Source organism: Saccopteryx bilineata, chromosome 5, assembly GCF_036850765.1.
Source record: "Saccopteryx bilineata isolate mSacBil1 chromosome 5, mSacBil1_pri_phased_curated, whole genome shotgun sequence".
Classification (NCBI taxonomy): Eukaryota; Metazoa; Chordata; class Mammalia; order Chiroptera; family Emballonuridae; genus Saccopteryx; species Saccopteryx bilineata.
Genome location: NC_089494.1, coordinates 256,487,975 through 256,507,609, shown reverse-complemented (window position 1 = coordinate 256,507,609; position 19,635 = coordinate 256,487,975). Strand labels below are relative to the sequence as shown.

The window sequence follows — 19,635 nt, the reverse complement described above, 5'->3', positions numbered from 1 at the left end:
AGGACATCCAAAGCACTATGTAGTGGAAACCCCCCCTTTTTTTACTAAAAGTCTTCATGGTCTGAAAAAATACCTTTTGAAGAAAAAAAATAATCAAGTACCCCTTAACACAGTATTTCAAACTACTCAGTCAACAGCTAAGAGAAGCACTTAGAAAGTGAGTTTTCAGAAAAGAGAAGATAGTCTTACATAGCCTCAGAGCTCTCTTAGCAAATAACCCAGGTTTAACCCCATTTTTGCGCCCAGAACTGTCTAAAGCACATTGTTTTCTCTGCACATTCATCCTAAACACTGTAACCTAAGCACAACACGGGCCAATCATTTAAGGCCAGGAGAACTCGCTCAACGTCAGCCTGTCTTTCCAAAGTTGTGAGCAACCTTAAGAGCCTACAATATCATTACGTCATTATCAGAGGACAAAAGAACGTCATCCTAAAAGACAAAGGCGATCCTTACACATAGTATTTCCAAAAAAAAAAAAAAAAGGGTCAATTTTAAGTTCTTTTGGGAAATATTATAATCTACAGGTTTCTCCCCAGTGAAAACAGTCAGAACGCGACCTTCCAAACTTTGGCTGTGGTCAGCTATTACAGCTCATGATGAGGGTTTGTCCGCCCAGGGTGGCCCTCAACCAGGCAGCTTCCTGCCAGCAGGGTGACGTCAATCCGTGGTCAGTAGGAGGATTATTATCTTTTAAATCTACGTCACTTGTGAAGGTGGCACCATTGAAAAGCTCTGATATTTGTTCAGTTTTCTATGTTTTAGTGAGAATGTTTTTTAAGAGGATAGAAGAAGAATAAAATTCTTCATCCATTTCTTTGTGTTGACCATCCAAAATTCTTAATAAGGAGAGATATAAAATCATTTCAAACTGTGACTCTCACCTGGTACAAGGTCCATGGTTTGGTTTTGCACCCTGTCAGGAATATCATTGATGGTTTTATAGCCCTAAAAACAAAACGGCGAAAAGTAAACTGATGTGCATGTTAGATAGAATAGCAGTTCACCAGTCCTAATTTAGTATAGGGTAGAGAAGCAAAATTTAACATTTACCTTAAGGTAAGGCAGAGATGATCATTACATGGTCATTAAAAGTCTTTTAAAAATATCCCTTTAGAAGGGATTTCCTGTAAATTGTATCTATTGAAGATCATATTGGAAGTTTTTAATTTTTAACTTCGAATACTTGTGAAAAGTTTACGTACACCTAGCTCATACCAGGATTTCTCAAATGGAGCAGTTCTGTCCCCTAAAGAGACCTTTGGCAATGACTAGAGATAGTCTGGTGATCAAAGCTGTGGGGATGCCACCAGCATGGCGAAGGCCAGAGTCCATAGGTGACTGAAGAGTCCGCATTGTGCAGGACAGCCGCCGTGAGGAGGGGTCCAGTCCACCTTGGCAGCAGCGTGGAGGCTAAGGAGCCCTGACCCATGCGATGTACCGTGAGCAGTTATAAGTTCAGGTCGAACTCCTATTTAAGATTTTCTGAAAACACAATCTTCTTTTTCCTAAGCAATCACAAAATAAAACTGGAGATCCAGTCCCACAGAAAACAGTAATGTCCTAAAATGCCACTTACGGAGAATGCAAACCACAGCGAGGCTAAAGCAAACGCAGAGACAGCCAAGCCTAAAAGCTAGCTCGCTTTGGGGCTAAATCCAGGACAGGAAAACGCCACTATTTTCAAGTCACTCCACTAAACATCCAACCTTTCCTCTGGAAGGGGTCTCACTGATGCTTTTGTACGCCAACTGCTGCATTTAGCCGCTGGCTTGGGAACACTGCGGTGACTGTGACCTGTTCTGACCTGAATGTCTGTGTCCCCCCGAAATGCAAATGTGAAACCCTAACCCCCAAAGCAATGGGATTACCATAGGAGGTGGGGCCGTTTTGAGGTGATTAGGTCACAAGGGTGGGGCTCTCATGAATGGGATTAGTGCCCTTATAAAGGAGACCCCAGAGGGCTCTCTCCAGCCATCTGAGGAAGAGCATGCGAACAGGGCACCATGAAGAAACGGCAGCCTGCAACCTGGGAGGGTCTCCTGGAGCCCGAGCCTGCAGGCGCCCTAACCTCAGACTTCTTGCCCCAGGACTTTGAGAAACGAATTTCTTTTGTTTATAAGCCACCCGTCCTTTGATATTCCTTTATAGCAGTCCCATCCAAGTCATAAACTCTAAGACTTAAGGTGCCAGCCGGTGCCATGTTAGCCTAGCAACATCCAGGCCGTGAAAAGAACATCCTGACTTCCGTTTCCCCAGATGGCTGGGCTGCCCAGCCCACCGGAGTACGTGCTGGTTTTCTGTCCGTCCGGCCCCTCCACATTTATCTGGGTCTGGGCTGGTGGAGGTTCCCCGTCACAAGAGGTTTTATGGCCAGAAGGAGCCTTACAGATCTCGTAATTCAATTCCTTTAACAAACCAAGTGACACCAGAGTCAAAAGACCAAGAGTTGTAATGACTTGCTTAAGGGCATGTGTACTTCGTTTACATGTAGATGAGTTTAATAGGTATTTGATGGTATTTTTGTACCCATGCTAAAAGATGTAGAGTCAAGATTAGAACTGTCCTCTCTCTTTTCCCACAGGCCAGGGCACTCCTGCTGGGTCATAACCCACAAGCAAGCATTTCCTGTGTTCCAATGGTGGGATTCAGCCGGTTCGCACCAGTCCGGCAGAACCGATACATAATTTTTTGTTGAGTTCGGTGAACCAGTTGTTAAAATAGCACTTGTAATTAGGGTTCCCTCTAATGTGGGCAGCTTGGCAGCCGTCCAATGTGGAAATCACAAATGTACATTTCTTATTCTTTTTTTTTTTTGTATTTTTCCGAAGCTGGAAACAGGGAGAGACAGTCAGACAGACTCCTGTATGCGCCCGACCGGGATCCACCCAGCACGCCCACCAAGGGCGACGCTATGCCCACCAGGGGGCGATGCTCTGCCCCTCCGGGGCGTCGCTCTGTTGTGACCAGAGCCACTCTAGCGCCTGGGGCAGAGGCCAAGGAGCCATCCCCAGTGCCCGGGCTATCTTTGCTCCAATGGAGCCTCGGCTGCGGGAGGGGAAGAGAGAAACAGAGAGAAAGGAGAGGAGGAGGGGTGGAGAAGCAGATGGGCGCTTCTCCTGTTTGCCCTAGCCGGGAATCGAACCCGGGACTTCTGCACGCTAGGCACTGAGCCAACCGGCCAGGGCTTCTTACTCTTTTTTAACGTTCATCTACACAACAGCGTTTTCTAAGTGCCCGTGGTCATGTTCATTCTGTCCACAGGTGAAAAAAGTTTGATGGACCTATGCTTGTAATATTTATTTATTCATTTCAAAAAACTCATTATAGCTTTGAAAAGGAACTATATTTTAATTCCTTCACGTTTGTTACCTCAGTAAACAAACAAATAACATAAAGAGAAAAAGTGCCAAACAACCAGAGGGTGACAGACTGTCACTGGATATAAAAAACAGTTGTGTTTTTGTCAGGTATTATTTAATAGTTTTTCATTAATATTTCAAAACTCTTTCGTATAACATACTCTAGTTTTGTGTACCTCTTTTATTGTTCTTATTTAAGTATTAAATGCATGAAATAATAAACTACCTTTCAGTATATCAGTTTTTTATACTGACAATGGTCACTGAGGCAGAGAGCCGATGGTTAAAGGATTGGAGTCCCACCGCTGCTGTGCACTCACCGCTGGGCCAATAAACAGAGCAACTGGCAGGCTGCAGGGGAACAGGGGCCAGGGGCCCCCTGCCTTTTTTAGGGCTGCCAGCCCAGCGGGGCAACCCAGACACTGACACACCACTCACGGTCGGGAGGGACTTCACGGAGAGAACTTGCAATGTGATAGGGGTGTATTCAAGAGGGTTTCGACTTAGTCAAGACGCCCAAGAAGGCCCCCTTCAGAAGTGAAACATAAAACTAAAAGCAGCTGGCGCTCGGCAGCCTGACTGGCTTAGCCAAGGAGCGGGAGGAGAAGCCGGTGCGCTGCGGAGCGACAACCCGCGCAAGCGGACGCGGGGAGATGCGGTACCCACGTGGCTGACCCGCGGATGGATGGGAGAGCTGGTATCAGAGTCTGCGTGGGGTCCAGCAGGTCACCCACCTAACTGTGAGCCCTGGGAAGGCGAGATCACGTGTTTCTGTTTATCCCTGAAGTCCCAGCACGGTGCTTTGCCCATCAGAGACGCTTATTAAAAACCACTTTGAACAAAATTACCTAGAAGAGTGATCACCCTTCTTGGCAACCTCACTCCAGAATTCCACTGCTTTTTGGTTTTTGTCTTTGCTGTTATCTATCTTCTTATGTATTAGTCTGCTCTTTAAAATAAACGACGTTATATTTCCCAAAAACATACCTCTTGGACCAGGCTGGACAAATCTACTTGAAGAACATTATTAACGTTTTCAATTTCTTTATCCAAAGAAGGGAGCTGAAATGTGTAAAACAAAACAGAAGGCAAGGTGGTTATCCGCAAAAACATCTGTCTTCTTATATCCGAACTCCCAAGGCCTCTATATTATAGGATATGGCCTAAATTTCTTTTGAACAGTAGAGTCTTGTTTGGGGAAAACACATTTAGCTCAGAATGGTCTGTATTAAGCACAGATTTCAGAGGTTTGGAGGTCTCCTGCCGCCGTCAGGGAAAGATGAGGGAAACTAAACACATCGAATAGGTGAGACCTCACAGTTTCAGGTATTGAATATTATTGACTCTAGTTGTAAACAGCCATTTTATAAACACATTTAAAAGTTATACAGTCCATGATTATACTGGCACATGGACTGGAATAAATTTTCCATTTTATATTACACGTGGACTTAAATTGTTCTGTCTCTTACTGATACTAGGAACAATTATCACTGGCCTCCTGACAGGAGGGTCCGAGGAGGGCCCAACATCACCTCTGTGCACACTTTAAATCTAGTCACAAGGGAACATCAGGCAAACATACATCGAAGGTCATTCTACATAATGAGTGGCCTGCAGTCTTCAAAATAAATGCAATGTCAGAAGAAAGAGACAGACTTAGGAACCGTTCCGGATCGAAGGCACGAAGGAGACATGAAAGCAAAGCCCGGGTGCGGTCCTGGACGGGACCTCAGACTGGGATGAGAGAAAAAAAAGTGGAAAGGGCATTTTTGGAAAAAATGGCAACAACTGAATATAAATTGTGGTTTGGATGGTAGTACTGGGTCAACATTATATGTCCTAACTTTGATCATTGGTATAATGGCTATGTAAAGTGGGGAAATTTTAGGGGTAACAGGGAATGTTGTCTGCCACATTATCTCCAAACAACCGAGAAAAGAACAAACTGCATATTATTCTATGCATGTCTATGACACTGCGAATAGATGGGAGATACAGAGATGGAGGAACAGATACAATGAGGTGACCGAGGAAATGGAGAAAATGTTGACAGTTGGTGGGTCTGGGTAAACGGTGTAGACAGGGGTTCCTTGGACCATTTTCGCAGATTTCCTGCATGTTTTAAAAGCACACTAGAATAAAATGTTACCCCAGGAAGATTCGATCTCAATTTAAATGTAAGTGTACATTCTGGGCTCTAAAGACTGTTTGTTGATGACAAAGTGATTGTAGTAGACAGACAGACACAGGTGTCAGATGTGAGGTGTTTGCGTAAAACTAATGGTGAAATGTGAAAGCAAGAAAAATATAGCTATAGTAGAATACTGTTTTATATAAATGCGGTGCGTATATATGTCACTATTTCGATAAGTAAAAAACTTAAGTAGACATGATTATTTTATCTGTATCTAAGAACTTTATATATTTCAGTTGCTCCAAATGCTTCTTCTTTTTTTTTTTTCCTAATCTACCCTTTGAGAACATAAGACATCACTTTATATTTAGGCATATGTGGACAACAGCCCAGGTGCATCATTTCAAAATATATTTTAACTTTGAAAGGTCTACACAAATGCATTCTGCTTCCTTTTTATTATAAAGTTGAATTTATTGTGATGTTTCACCAAATCAATCACAGACAGCTCTCAAGGGGGGGGGGTCTTCCTATTATTCCTCCCCCTGCTGCGGCCATTCAAACGTGGCGACCGGCTGACCGGGAAGGCTGACAGAGAACCCGGACCAACATGCACCTGAGGGGGGCGCCCACGCCCAGCCCCGCCCAGCTGCCCAAAGACGCTGCCTGCTCGCAAGGCCGCCCTCCTCACCTGACTCAGGTTGGTGTTGTCATCCAGCTGGTTCAGGTTGTCTCTGATGCTGTTGCAGGTGGTGTGCCCTGGTGGCGCGGAGCACGTGGGGTCACTGAGCGACTGCTGCAGGCTCTCTCGAACGTCCTGCAGGCCGGTGCTGAGCCGCGCGCTCCACGCTTTCAGCTTCTGCAGGTCTGTGTTCACGTTCACCAGGGCTTCTCTGGTCTCTTTGATTACTGGGGGGAACACAGTCTGCCTCAGCACAGGGGCACCCACCGGGCTGGCACTGGCCAAATCCCTTCTCGTCTCCAGAAGTCCCCTAAGGGAACTTGAGATGAACTTGTGCATGCCACGGCAAGGCCACCGGCGGAGCCTGCTGCGCGGGGCAGTGTGGGCGGGGACACGGGGACGCTGCTGGCCTCCTGCGCCGGCCGCTCCGACAGCTCAGCTTTCCCACTCGGGGAACGGGACGGGGACAACTGGCTGTGGGTTCCCTGGGCCACTCTGACGCACAAGCCCCAGGGAGAAGTGCCACCGCCATAGCGCCCCCCGCCCCGCAAGCATCGCCAGCCCAGACAAGCTAGCATCTCCACTACCGGGCAGTGTGAATCCCATTACAAACTGACCACACCGGACCTATTTTAGCTATGGACATGCAAAGGGAGCACGGTTTTGGATTCAGGAGGGTCTGGGCACGGATCTGAGCTGCCCTGCCTCCTGTGTGACCGAAAGCCGATTCCTGAATGTTCTTGGGCCATTGCCACATCTGCAAGCAGTGACCCCGCCACCATGCTCGCCGTGAAACGGGGGACTGGAACAATTGGACGGGACCTCCCCGATGGCAGTGAGCCCATCCCCTTCACCCCGGGAGCCCCGCAGCCTGAGACACATTCTTATACGGGGAAGCCCTAACAGCCGTTTGCTGCCCCGATGTCTCCGGGGCACGGAGCTCCACGATCGTGACCAGGTAGGCAGCAAGTTACAGCTCTTCCCTACGGCGACTTCCAGCCACAGCAGGAAATGACGGGGATTTAAATCCGAGGGCACTGCTTTCTCCTGAGCCGGGCGAGTCTTCCAGGCTTACAAAATGGATGGCAGAGCCAGTTTGGGTGTTGCTAGGAAAAGCGTGAAAGCCCTTAAAAACTCATTTCCCCCACTTTCCTGGGCAGCTACATAAACCTGAGTGCAACAACAACACACACACACACACACACACACACACACACACACACACTTTAATGCTGTAACATCAAATGTAGTGTGAGGTCTCATCTCCCGCTTCTGCTACGACCCTGTGACACCACCCCAGCAAACTCCTTCACCTCTCGGGACCTCGGTTTTCTCGTCTGTATGTTAGGAAGCTGGTTGGGTCATCTCCCGGTTGGAAAGAGCAGAAACATGCAAACTTATTTGTGCAAATCCTGTTTGAGCTGCACATCAGGATCTGTAAAGGAAATGTCCTATGAGCTGGTAAAACATTAATTAAGTGAAATGGAGAATCTGGTCTCTCTTCACTGACTTCAGATCACGAATTCTAGAGAGCCTGTGGTTCTAGACTGTGTCCTAGCGAGTTTGCTCTCAGGAGATGGCGCTGCCCATTCAATCTGGGTGGTACCACAGCACCTAGCTGTGACGAGACCTGGGGAGGCTTCCAGGGCTGGGCTATACCACCACCAGGTCCCAGACTCGATCGCCTCGTCTGAACAGAAAATCTTTTAAGAGTCTGCTTCAAACAATCTTCTCTCTTGGGTCTTACTCCAGTTGCCTGGTAACAATACTTGAGACTAGAAGGGTCACTCTGGGCCTCCGTTTCCCGTCTCTGCCAGTTAACCTCCCAGAATGATCAGCAAAGGATGGAGCTGGCGCCTGTTCTTATTAGAGGCTCAGCACATAAATATCTGCCATAGCAAAACAAGAAACAAAGGACACAGTTGCAACCAGACACACACAACAGAGAGCAAGAAAGCACAGCAAAGCACGTGTCCCGGCACACACCACGCGCCACAGGTTTTCACGTTGTCTGGTGGACCTCACGTGTTCACTTTTCCACTTTGACTTCAAGAGAAGTTATTTTAAGGCAAGAAACAAACAACAGCAACAATGGTGGGTGATAACATAAGTCGGTGGCCCAGAGAACACGGTGTCCAGTTGGGCACCATCTATGGACATTCTGGGTTATGGGTACTATTCTGTCAGGTCCCAAGGACTGAGAGTATGAATATACATGTATTTCCCAAGGGCTTCAAAGCCTTTTGTGTCTATAAGATACCCAGTGGGTTATAGCTCTGGGAGTCATCCCAGGCCTGCCAAGAGCCCACGCAGCCTGGATCTGACGTCAGTGAAGAGAGACTTCATAGTCTCCATTTCAGCTAGTTAACATTTTACCAGCTCGTATGACATTTCCTTTACAGATCCTGACGTGCAGTTCAAATAGGATTTGCACAAATAAATTTGCATGTTTCTGCTCTTTCCAAAGCCTATTAAACACTTATGCCTGCAAAATTTTTTTAGCAAAAACATTGCCAAAGCATTTTATTAAGCACATTTAAATTTTTTTAAACTTATTTCTTGATTTGAGAGAAATAGAGAGAGAGAGAGAGATCGATTTGTGGTTCCACTTATCTATGCATTTATTGGTTGATTCCTGTATGTGCCCTGACTGGGATCAAACCCTCCACCTTGACCAATTGGGATGATGCTCTGACCAACTGAGCTACCACTTGAGGCTAAACTTTCACTTATTTAGCCTAATTTTTTTAAAAAGTATAATTTTAATACTGATACATGAGGCACTGAAGAGACAAATTAATGTGTTTTAATTGCCTTTCATCCAAAGAGAATTATAATTCAAACGTTAAAACTTGGACAAACCGTGGTGCCAACCACGTGGCATTATTCAGCTACTATCCAGCCTTGACCTTCCCATAGTTATGGAGCTGGAAGAGAACCTGACAGACCGATACCCCAAACACAGTGACTCACGAGGGACGCGGGGCACAGGAATGCCAGCACCCTCCCGTGGCCACACCAGTCCTGACTCCACGCTCCTAACTCTCCCTCCAGAACAACACTGGGCTATCTCGCTGTGGATGCACAGAAGCACCTACATCCTCACTCACCTTCCTGAATGAACCCAGATGCCGTCTAGGATGGTCCAGGAAGCACGGGCTTTAGAGCCAGACCGGGGTCTGAGTCCTACGTAGTTCCTCCCCTCTTCCCACTCACGCTCTCTGCAGTGATGGTGGATCCAACTACAGTGTCTCTGGGCCTTACTGTCTTGAGTGGGTAAAATACACGTGACCACCACGCCCCACAGAGTCGTGAGTACTGACTAATATAACGCTGGGGAAGCACCTGGTACATAGCACAGACATTTTGTCAACATCTGAAAAGGCCTGGGAGGTGTTTTTTATTTTTCAATTGCAATTGAATATGCAGTTTATTAAGATCAGTATATCTGCTAACTTGTACCATCAAGTGTGATGACTTTGAATAAATTATATGTACTTTTATTTTACAGAACTTGTCTTTTTGGAGAAAAAGGAAAGAGTAATTAATAGACTCCAAAGCCTAAAATTCTGTAGGCTACTCGTCTTCTAGAGCAGAAGTCAACAAGCCCTCTCTGTGAGGGCCAGGCAGTAAATACTTCACTTTACAGGCCGCAGGGTCCCTGCAGCAGCCAACTCCGCCATCGTGGTTTGAGATCAGCCGTAGCTGATGCCTACACAGATGGGCACGCCTATGTCCCCATAACTTTTATCAATCAAAACGGGGGGCGGACCCCTATCCAATTCTGCCACTATTATTCCAAATGACTTGTAGACCATCAATATGACAACTTTGACACAAGCTTAAAAAAAATACTATTGCGACACAATGTGCCTTTGCTCAGCCTGTTCGCCAGGGCACAGACTGTGGCTGTCGCCCCGGCCAAGCTTAGGGGAATCCGGAAAAGGGGAACCGAACCTGGGAAACCTGAGACTTCCAGATAGAACATTCTCTCGGCTGTTTCTGTCTGTCACAGCACTTACCTTCCGCCATGGCCTTGATCTCATCAAGAACGGGGATCACTTTAGGTCTCAGCTGCTGGTGAATTCCGTCTCCTAGCAATGACTTAATGTCTAGATTCAAAGAGGCACAGGGAGTGTGAGGGTGGTGGCATGTAGTTCCTTTCCTCCACCCCACGCACGCGCTCTGCAATGTAGGATGTCTGCGGGAAGATCACCTTTAGTCTCTCCCGCTGTGAAACCCTGCTCTTGTCTTAGACCCTGTTTGGGTATTGACTCTTGTGTGGAGGCGTCTTTATACTCTTCAAAGTCCCCACAGCAGCTGTGCCCAGTGAGAAACCAGCCATCAGAGACGCAGTGTTTAATTGTACCGGGGGCATGGTGCTCATGACCTCAAGCCATGACAGATTCTGGCTCTGACCGCCCCGGCTAGACCAGGGTCTCTCAGCTGTGGCGCTGTCCACATTAGGGGCTGGATAATGATCTGTTGTACAGGCTGTTCTGTGCAGTGTGGAAATTTTGGTGCCAGGAGTCCTGCCCTTACCTAGCTGGGACAACCAGTAATGTCCCTGGGTGTTGCCAAATGGCACCCAGAGGGCAGAACAGCCCCTGGTTGAGAACCCGGAGCCAGACTGCGTGAGCGACCTGCAGGCACGCAGGGACAAGCACAGCCTGCCCTTGATTTCTGAAGCCCACTGGCTCCTCCAGGGCCTATGTCCATCCTTGACAATGAACCTCACAGAGAGCCCTCTGCTCCCTCCCACGGGGTGTGCAGAACAAGTGCTGTGACAAGAAAGCAACAGCATTCTTCCAGTAAATGCCACGTCCCCGTCCTGGGGTAACGCAGTTACTCTGGGGAAGCACATTTCTGTTTTGTCCCGCCTGTCACCCAGACACTGTAGATACGGCATGCTTCACCTGTCACTCCGCGTTTTATGGTAGGTGGCCATCGCGTCTTCCAGCCAAAACAAACAGACAAAAAAAAAAAAAAAAAAAATCGAAGCAACTTGAAGTTTTACTCACCGTCCAGATCCAAGAAGGCCCTTTCCTTCGTGGTGTTGTACTGGCCCAGGATGTACTCGATTTGCTAAAACGAAAGAAAATCACTTAAAACCTTTTCTTCTGAGGTCCAAAGCCACACTAAAAAGAGATCTGCCACACAAAAATTATCCCGAACCAGAACATTTAAAAAAGAAAGCAGGTTCTTAGAGGTGTTCGTGTTCTCGGGCACCCAGACTTCCTAACAATGCTCCAAGGTGTCCTGACTTTAAGAAACGTGATCCGTTATTTCTCAGGACTCAGCGCATTGGTTCTGTGGGTGGTCTGGTCGGGCGGCGCGGGCGGAGACACATGGAACCGCCTCTCTACCTGGCCTCTCCTCTTCCAAGCGCCCAGCCCGGGTGCGCTCACACTGAGGTCCTGGCCAGAGGGGGCAGGACTGGAGGCCACAGGGCCTCGGAAAGCTTACGCTCAATGCCAGCTCAAGGTCATGTCTGCTGAGGTCTTTTGGCCAAAGCAAGTCACAGAGACAGCCCGGACTCGAGGGGTTGTAGGCAGGCCCATCTCTGGGAGGGAGGAGCTAGAAAGAAGCTGTCACCCGGGCCTGTGGGGCCCTTCAGTGTAGTGGCTGTTCCTGGGCTGGAGTCTGGAGGAGCTGTGTTCTCTTCAGTCCTCCTGTCTCAGTGAAATAACTGTTGCCAATCTTCTCAGTGAAAATGTGCATCATTATTTAAATTTTCATGTCTCTAATGACTGGAGTAAGGATAAATGTCTTATTATGTTGGGGGCCAGTTATTTTTCCTCTGTAAAATGACAATTGACATTCTCTGCCTTATTTTTTTTATAGACTTATTAAAAGCTCTTCATATATTTTAGAGTAGGTAAGTCCCCCCGCCAAAAAAAAAAGTCATAACAATTTATTATCCTTCCAATTTTACGAAAGTGATCTCAAAGTTCCCCAGACACGATGGCTATGGATTTAATTTTGCCAACGTTTTAGGGAAAAGGTTTCATTTTAGAGTCTTTAGTGTGGCCAGTAAAATACTGTATTATAACTTTTTATTCACAGCCTGGGAAAATGAAACACTTCGCTTCTGTGTTGCTGTAAAACAATGGACAAAATTAGCTTCTCTAATCTTAATGTTAAAAAGAATCCCTGCATTCTTCATTGTTTTCATTCCAACCACATGTAAAAAAAATTTTTGTTACTTATTTACTGATTTGCGAAAGAGAAAGAGAGGAACATCGCTTAGCTGTGTGCTCAGTGGTTCCTTCCTGTGTGTCCCGGCCAGGGATCAAACCCGCAACCTTGGTGATCGGGACAACAGTCTCACCAACTGAGCGACCCAGCCAGAGCCTCCAACCACATTTTTTAAAAATTAATACAATATTTTTAATGTTAGTATCTTTTAGACTGTCATGAACTGGGAAGAGCACATCCTGTGTGTGGAGACCCACGGATTCTGACGGGCTCCTGTTACTAGATCCAATAGGGAGGCATTCTTCTTCACAGGCTGGTCCCCAAGAGTTCAGCACAAACGCTGGGGCTGCTTTCTGCTCAGACAGAAACAACGTTCTGAATAAGCAAGACATCAACACAGAAAAAAGGTGCCTTCAGACCGCCATGTTCCCGGCCCCGAGACAATGTGTATGTGCGTCCACTCCCCAATCCATGGAGATGTTAGCAAACAGATGCTTAGGAAGTAGAGGTTTCATTACAAAGGGAACTGCGTGCAAACAATGAAGAGTTAGCAATATTGCAAAATAAGTAAATAAATAAAAATGGCATCCAAAGGTATCTTTCTTTTTTAAAGATGTCATGAGACGCTTAAAAAAGGTTAAGTGCTTTTATAGATAATATATACTATAATATTACATTATACCTTAATAAAATAAAATAGCACCAGGTTTGAAATCATGCCTTTGTCCTCTTTTAGAAATCACTTGCTGGGCCTTTATTTCTTTATCTACAAAATTAAAAGGCAACACCTGTCCACACTGATTCACTGGGCTTCTAGAAGGTCCAAATACAGACAAGAACCCCAAAAGTCCCAAGCGCAAAGCATCGCGGGATACACAGACTGGAGTTTTTACCGATGGGGTTTTGTTCAGGAGCGTCCTCAGGTCTTTGAAATTGCTGTCTGCCAGCTTCCGGGTCTTTTCCAGTTGGATCCTGACGTAGTGGTTCGCCACGAACCCATAGATGATGCCCACGCTGCAGTAAGCACAGAGGAAGCGGAGCGGTTACCATATGGCCGTGGGGGACCGGCCAGGTGTGGGCGGGTCTGCCGACCGGAAGAAGCGGGGCTTCTGGACAGAGCCCCCAGAGGAGGGCAGGGCCTTGCTCCCCACCCGGCCCCCTCCACTGCTACAGCCTACGGACCAAGATCCCATAAGCCACCCCTCCTCCCGCGTGTGGGCGCAGAACAGGGCCCCATCTGCGCAGAGAAGACACACAGCTGCGTTAGATACACTGTTCTGTTAAATACCGAATCTTATTGATGGAGCAATGTTCTAGATACGCTGCGAAGGAGAGAGTAGTTGACAAAGGTTACAAGGCACTCCTGCTCAGGTACACACCCTCCCGGGCAGTACACACAACACGCCCCCCCACACACACCTCTGCACCCCCAAAGGAGGCTATTAAGAAAACTACCAAAATGAGAAGACTGGACTGGGCTTCCTAAGTTGCGGTTTCTCTACCTGCCTTTGTTGGTTTCCATATCGTCCAGGTTGAAAAGAAACATGAGTCACTTTACCATTAAAATCCTGTATGAAAACCTGCAAACAATGATGTACAGGCCATACCATCCATCTGCACAAAATCGTCGTGCAAACAAGGCTGCCAAAAGTCAGTGGTTAGATTTGGGGAGGGGCAGATAATGATTAATTGGTGTAATCACTTCATAGAAACTCATGAATATCTATTTATGACAAGGACACTTTTCATCATGGAAAAAATACTTTAATAAAGATTTTCAAATATACTACAAGGAGTTCTACATGGAAATTAAAAAAAAATTTTTTTTTCAAGCCAAAAAATGTCTACATTTAATCATTTTGAGGGTTTTCAATGTTGACGAGTTACTAACAATCTCCTGACTTTACTTGACCAATCGGTTTGTTTTTATGTCAAAGTCTTACAAGAGCAATTGTCAACTGGTGTGCCTCAAGGATTTTTAAAACATGCAATGCCTGACTCTCTTCCTTAGTCAAATAAAAAAATGACAACACTCAATGCAACAATAGCCACCCAGTGTGACTGAATCAAAAGTATACCTATTTTTTGTCAGGTTGGCAAAAAATATATTTTTTGGTGTGCCGCAGAATTTTATTCATTAGTTTGTGTCCCATGAGATGAAAAAGGCTGAAAACCACTGCCTTAGAACATCAAAATGTTACATTTAAAAATGCTAAGGACCAAGGCTTTGTTGGATTTAGCCACTAGGTGGCAGTAAGGAATTACATAAACTCAAACCACAGACTATTTTATTGATGCCTACAAAAGTCATTAACAAAATTGCAACCATTCGAAATAGAAGGTATGGATAAAACAGAGTTAGAACAAAGTTCTCATAGAACAAATTTTTGCAAATAATAGCCAAATATGGGGGGGGGGTGTTCTGATGCTGAATATTAATACCTTGCTTCTGCACCAAAAGCAATGTCTTCAGTTTTATGCCTTCATACATTTACAGGTAGGGTGGCCACATGTCTACTTTTGCAACAAAAGTCCAGTGTTCCCAGGAACCTTCCCAGTCTTGGATAAATGGAGATAGTCATTCACCCCACTTATAGTCATCAGTCATTCCAACGAGCATTAGTGCATTGCTGGTCTCACTTAAAACATTTCTCATTAGCAATACTACATAGGAGCATTCGACTTCCCAAACCATTCCAAAGATGTCTGTAACACACAATATTGAACAGTGTTTCGTATATTTAATGAGTTTTAGTGGAACGTGAACTAGAGTATAATAAACACAAGGCTTTGCCATTATTGCCCGGAACATACACTATGTGAGCTTGAGAGAGTCTCTCTCCTGCTGGGAGCTCAGCTGGTATCACACAATTGACAACTAGATAAGTGTTTCTCCAGCTACAGAGCAGAAGGGTCCTGGATGTCCTCAAGTTTCTTAAGATTTTCTTTTTTAAGTTTGAATTCATGCTAATAACAATCTTTTAAAAAATAAATATTAAACATATACTGTGCCATTTGGAATGACCACTTTATAGTCTATTTTTGTCAGTCTTAAGTCTGCATTGGTATTCATGAGGCAGACTTTATACCATAACAAAACAGTTAGTGAGGCACTCATGCCAACTAAAGCCAAATGACCCAAAATAATGACTTTGAAGCAATGTGTACAGAAGAAAAAAAAAAGTGAGTCGTAACAATGTACTTGGAGCTTTAATTATCATGTCAAATTTTAAACCATCATGACAAGTCAAGATCAGCGCCTGAATACACCTGCCCACGACAAGGTTTCATAGTGGGGGCCCTTGCTGTCTCCCCCCAGCATATCCACTATTTGTCATTCATCATGTTCCAGACCCATTGTGTTATATGAGCAGTCAAAGTGAACTTGGGAAACCAGCAGCTTAGTCCCAGTGCTCTTGACCTTCACTGACAGCGCCTCCTCCCACCCGCACGGAAGCTCATCATCTTGAACTCACAGAACGCGCTCCTTAAATTCTGATGGGCTAGTTCTCACTTCATACTCCATTTTGTCTTTATTTCTACCTGTGTTTAGTTTCTCTAAAAAGATGGAAACTGCTTCCTCGTCAATTCTGAACGACACGGGGTCTCTTACCCATGGTGGTGCTCAGGGAAGGTAGTTTTAAAGACTGAGCTTTGCTTCACTAGGTCCATTAGAAGATTAGCTAAATGTTTGGAGTGTCTAAGTCAGAAACTGTCCGTTTCTTACTGAATACATGCCTTTACTCACAAGATCATCAATCAATAGCATGAACTGCAATATGACACTCAATTTCAGGGAAACATTTAAAAAGATCCACATGTCTGCTGATCAATTATGGATCCAATTAAAACAAAAACATTGATCATATTTAAAAACTGGACAGAACAGAATTCTGGGATAGAGTTCAGCAGCTGTCAAAGCTGATTTTCAGATCCATACCACATTTTAAATTTTATGTTTAAATTAAGCATGGAAAATTCAAATGTCTACATGGGCGGGCAGGAAGCATGAAGGTCAAAGAGCATGGCATCGACCTATGGGAGCTGGAGGTCAACAGTGGGGGTGGGCAGCTCTCTGCAGTTCGAGGGCCTGCTCCCAAGATAGCAGACCAGCACTGGCAAATCTTCACCAAACCTGAACATCTGCATTCTTATGTAAAATCTCCCATTTTTATTTATTTTTTATTTTATTTTATTTTTTTTTTTCATTTTTCCGAAGCTGGAAACAGGGAGGCAGTCAGACTCCCGCACGCGCATGACCAGGATCCACCCGGCATGCCCACAAGGGGGCGATGTTCTGCCTCTCTGGGGCGTCACTCTGTTGCATCCAGAGCCAGTCTAGCGCCTGAGGCAGAAGCCACAGAGCCATCCCCAGCGCCCAGGCCATCTTTGCTCCAATGGAGCCTCAGCTGCGGGAGGGGAAGAGAGAGACAGAGAGGAAGGAGAGGGGGAGGAGTGGAGAAGCCGATGGGCGCCTCTCCTGTGTGCCCTGGCCAGGAATTGAACCCAGGACTCTTGCACACCAGGCCGACGCTCTACCGCTGAGCCAACCGGCCAGGGCCAAATCTCCCATTTTTAAATACTAGCAATTAATCAAAGAAAAAAAAACTTTTAAGTACCAAGAAAACCAACTGGCCCCCATTTGCAATCTCTAATTTGAAACTTCTATTTAAACACAAAAGCTATGTACTTTTTTTACAGAGAGAGAGAGAGAGAGTCAGAGAGAGGGATAGATAGGGACAGACAGGAATGGAGAGAAATGAGAAGCATCAATCATCAGTTTTTTGTTGTGACACCTTAGTTGTTCATTGACTGCTTTTTCATATGTGCCTTGACTGTGGGCCTTCAGCAGACCGAGTAACCCCTTGCTCAAACCAGCGACCTTGGGTCCAAGCTGGTGAGCTTTGCTCAAACCAGATGAGCCCATGCTCAAGCTGGCGACCTCGGGGTCTCGAACCTGGGTCCTCTGCATCCCAGTCCGACGCTCTATCCACTGCGCCACCACCAGGTCAGGCCTATGTACTTTTTTATGCAATACAACAAAATCTCTTGAAATTTTTAGCAGGCAACAGGAATTTTAATTTTTAAGGTATATTAGCATTACATCTTCTGTATTTTATTATGGGGAGACCAATTTCCTCACATATACACTTAGAAGTAAATACTTAAAGCTTTTAAAGAATAAGGCTAAACCTTTAAAATTTGTAGCAATCTTTTACCATATTCCTACAATGCAAGCCGAATAAGTATATACTTTCAGTCTGTAACCGATTTCTTATGTTTTAAAGAAAATTTTTCATTAAAAAAAATTTTTAAAACTAGCCTTTTCATCCATCTTAATAAAAGTCTTGTGATTTTCAGGCATGCTAATGCAATTTCTTTTCTTGTGGCCTCCAAGCCAGGAACTGACAATCTTTATGAAAAATGAACTTTGAAAAACAGCCATCTTCTTGAAAATGACCGAGATTCGATTTTCAGCACGTTGATTGGCAAATGCTGACATATTCTACTCAGAAACCTAGAAATCTAAAATAAAGGCGTGGTTGTTCTTTTTTGTTGGTTATAACCTTTTTTTTTTTTTTAAATTCTGAAAAATGCAGTGATGACAAGTGCGAAGGAGAGAAAGAAGAGGAAACTTGGCTCTTTTCCGGAGTAAGACACATCTGCTTAAACAGTCTACAGCGAGAGGTGGGAATTCCATTCCCACTGACGGTCAGATAGAGCTACACAAACACACGTCAACACCTGTGGAATTCTAACGTGCACAGCGGCCCTCGGACAAGCTCCGAGAGAGAACATGAGCACATAGGTTCCGCGTGTACTAGGGGGTCTTTCTCAACACCAATGCCTTCCCCAACTGGAAAAATAAAATTTTTAAAAAAACTTTTTTAAATAAAAAGGGTGGGTGAAAAATTAGAGTACCCAAGACTAATTTAGAAACCAACCTCATTTTGAATTTGTTAACACTTCTTACAGAGACACAAAATAGAACGGAGCCTGAGGCAAGGCAAGTGGACAGCCATGTCCGGGGCTTCTGAATGTAAAAGACATCGTATGTGAAGATTATTTATCAACAGGATCTGAGCTCCACTGAGCCCGCTGCAGGCCAGGGGCTAAGTTCCTGCGTCCTCGTGCTGTTTACGTCCATCCTCTCTAACCTTCTCATGCTGCGGACATACATACACTGCTCACGAAAATCAGGGGGTATTTCATTGCTTCGCATGCATTTTGAAATACCCCCTATTTTTGTGAGCAGTGTACTTCCTTCTCTTTTCCATGTAATCACCACACAGAAAACTAAACTGTGTCTACCCCAGTTTTTGTTCTCATCTGGGATAACTGTCATTACTCGTAAATAGTACACAGCTACTATTCAACTCATGGTGCAGAAGAGACTTGCAAACGCACAGGGGATTTAAACGGAAGACGTCAGAAGAGCTATTGTAAATTTAAAAATTCAAGGCAAAGGAGTTAGTTTAAACTTCTAGTTTGAATTTAAATTAAACAAAATAATCTCAAATACTACTTTTCTTTAGACCTAGTTATAACTCATATATGGTAAATTCAATATATTATGTGAAATAAATTATCTTTAAATGTCACTTAGCCCCAAATTCGTCACTTAGCCTCAAATAATTGATCAACTTTGGTATGATTATATTGATATTTAAATTTTTTGAGTTAATGAGTTTTACTTGGCGGAGGGACTATCTTTAATGAATATAACAAGAGGGTCTAGATTCACAGAATCTATGTTTTTAAAAGAGTTTTCTTAACTAAAATATACTCAGTATGGGTCTGAGTTCTCTAGAATAAAAACAAACTGTAGCATTCATTTTATATGTATAGGAAAGCCAAATTTATTTCTGACTTTGTGGCTTTATCGTTCATATATTTTGGTGTTTAAACATAATGTTAATAATTCAATCAATTCACGGTGAACTATAATTTATAACACATACGGTAATTATATGTAATGCAAATAAAAGCCCAATTTAAAAATAGAAATCCAGTACAGGATAAATTCTTTTTTTAAAAAAAGTTTCCACTGATTTGAGAGAAAGAGAGGGAGGGGAAGGGAGAGACAGAGAGGAGAAGGAAGAGAGAGAGAAGCATCAAGTCTTTGTTCCACTTAGTTGAGCACTCACTGGTCGCATCTCACATGTACACCCTGACCAGGGATGGAACCCGGGGCCTTGGCGCACGAGGCTGAGGCTCTCTATACACTTAGCAACCCATCCCGGGTCAGAATACGT

General features: G+C 44.8%; 1 protein-coding gene across 9 annotated transcripts in view; it reads right to left on the bottom strand.

Moving 5' to 3' along the window:
• The window catches only part of PROM1 (prominin 1), an 86,614-nt gene that overhangs the window by 23,312 nt on the left and 43,667 nt on the right, over positions 1 to 19,635 (bottom strand). For all 9 annotated transcript variants that reach the window (XM_066280292.1, XM_066280293.1, XM_066280299.1 and 6 more), the window contains 6 exons: positions 13,273 to 13,393; positions 11,203 to 11,266; positions 10,204 to 10,293; positions 6,191 to 6,408; positions 4,350 to 4,424; positions 885 to 948 (listed from right to left, as the gene is read on the bottom strand). In XM_066280292.1, the coding sequence (XP_066136389.1) occupies positions 885 to 948; positions 4,350 to 4,424; positions 6,191 to 6,408; positions 10,204 to 10,293; positions 11,203 to 11,266; positions 13,273 to 13,393 (632 nt within the window). The remainder of the gene's footprint in view (positions 1 to 884; positions 949 to 4,349; positions 4,425 to 6,190; positions 6,409 to 10,203; positions 10,294 to 11,202; positions 11,267 to 13,272; positions 13,394 to 19,635) is intronic.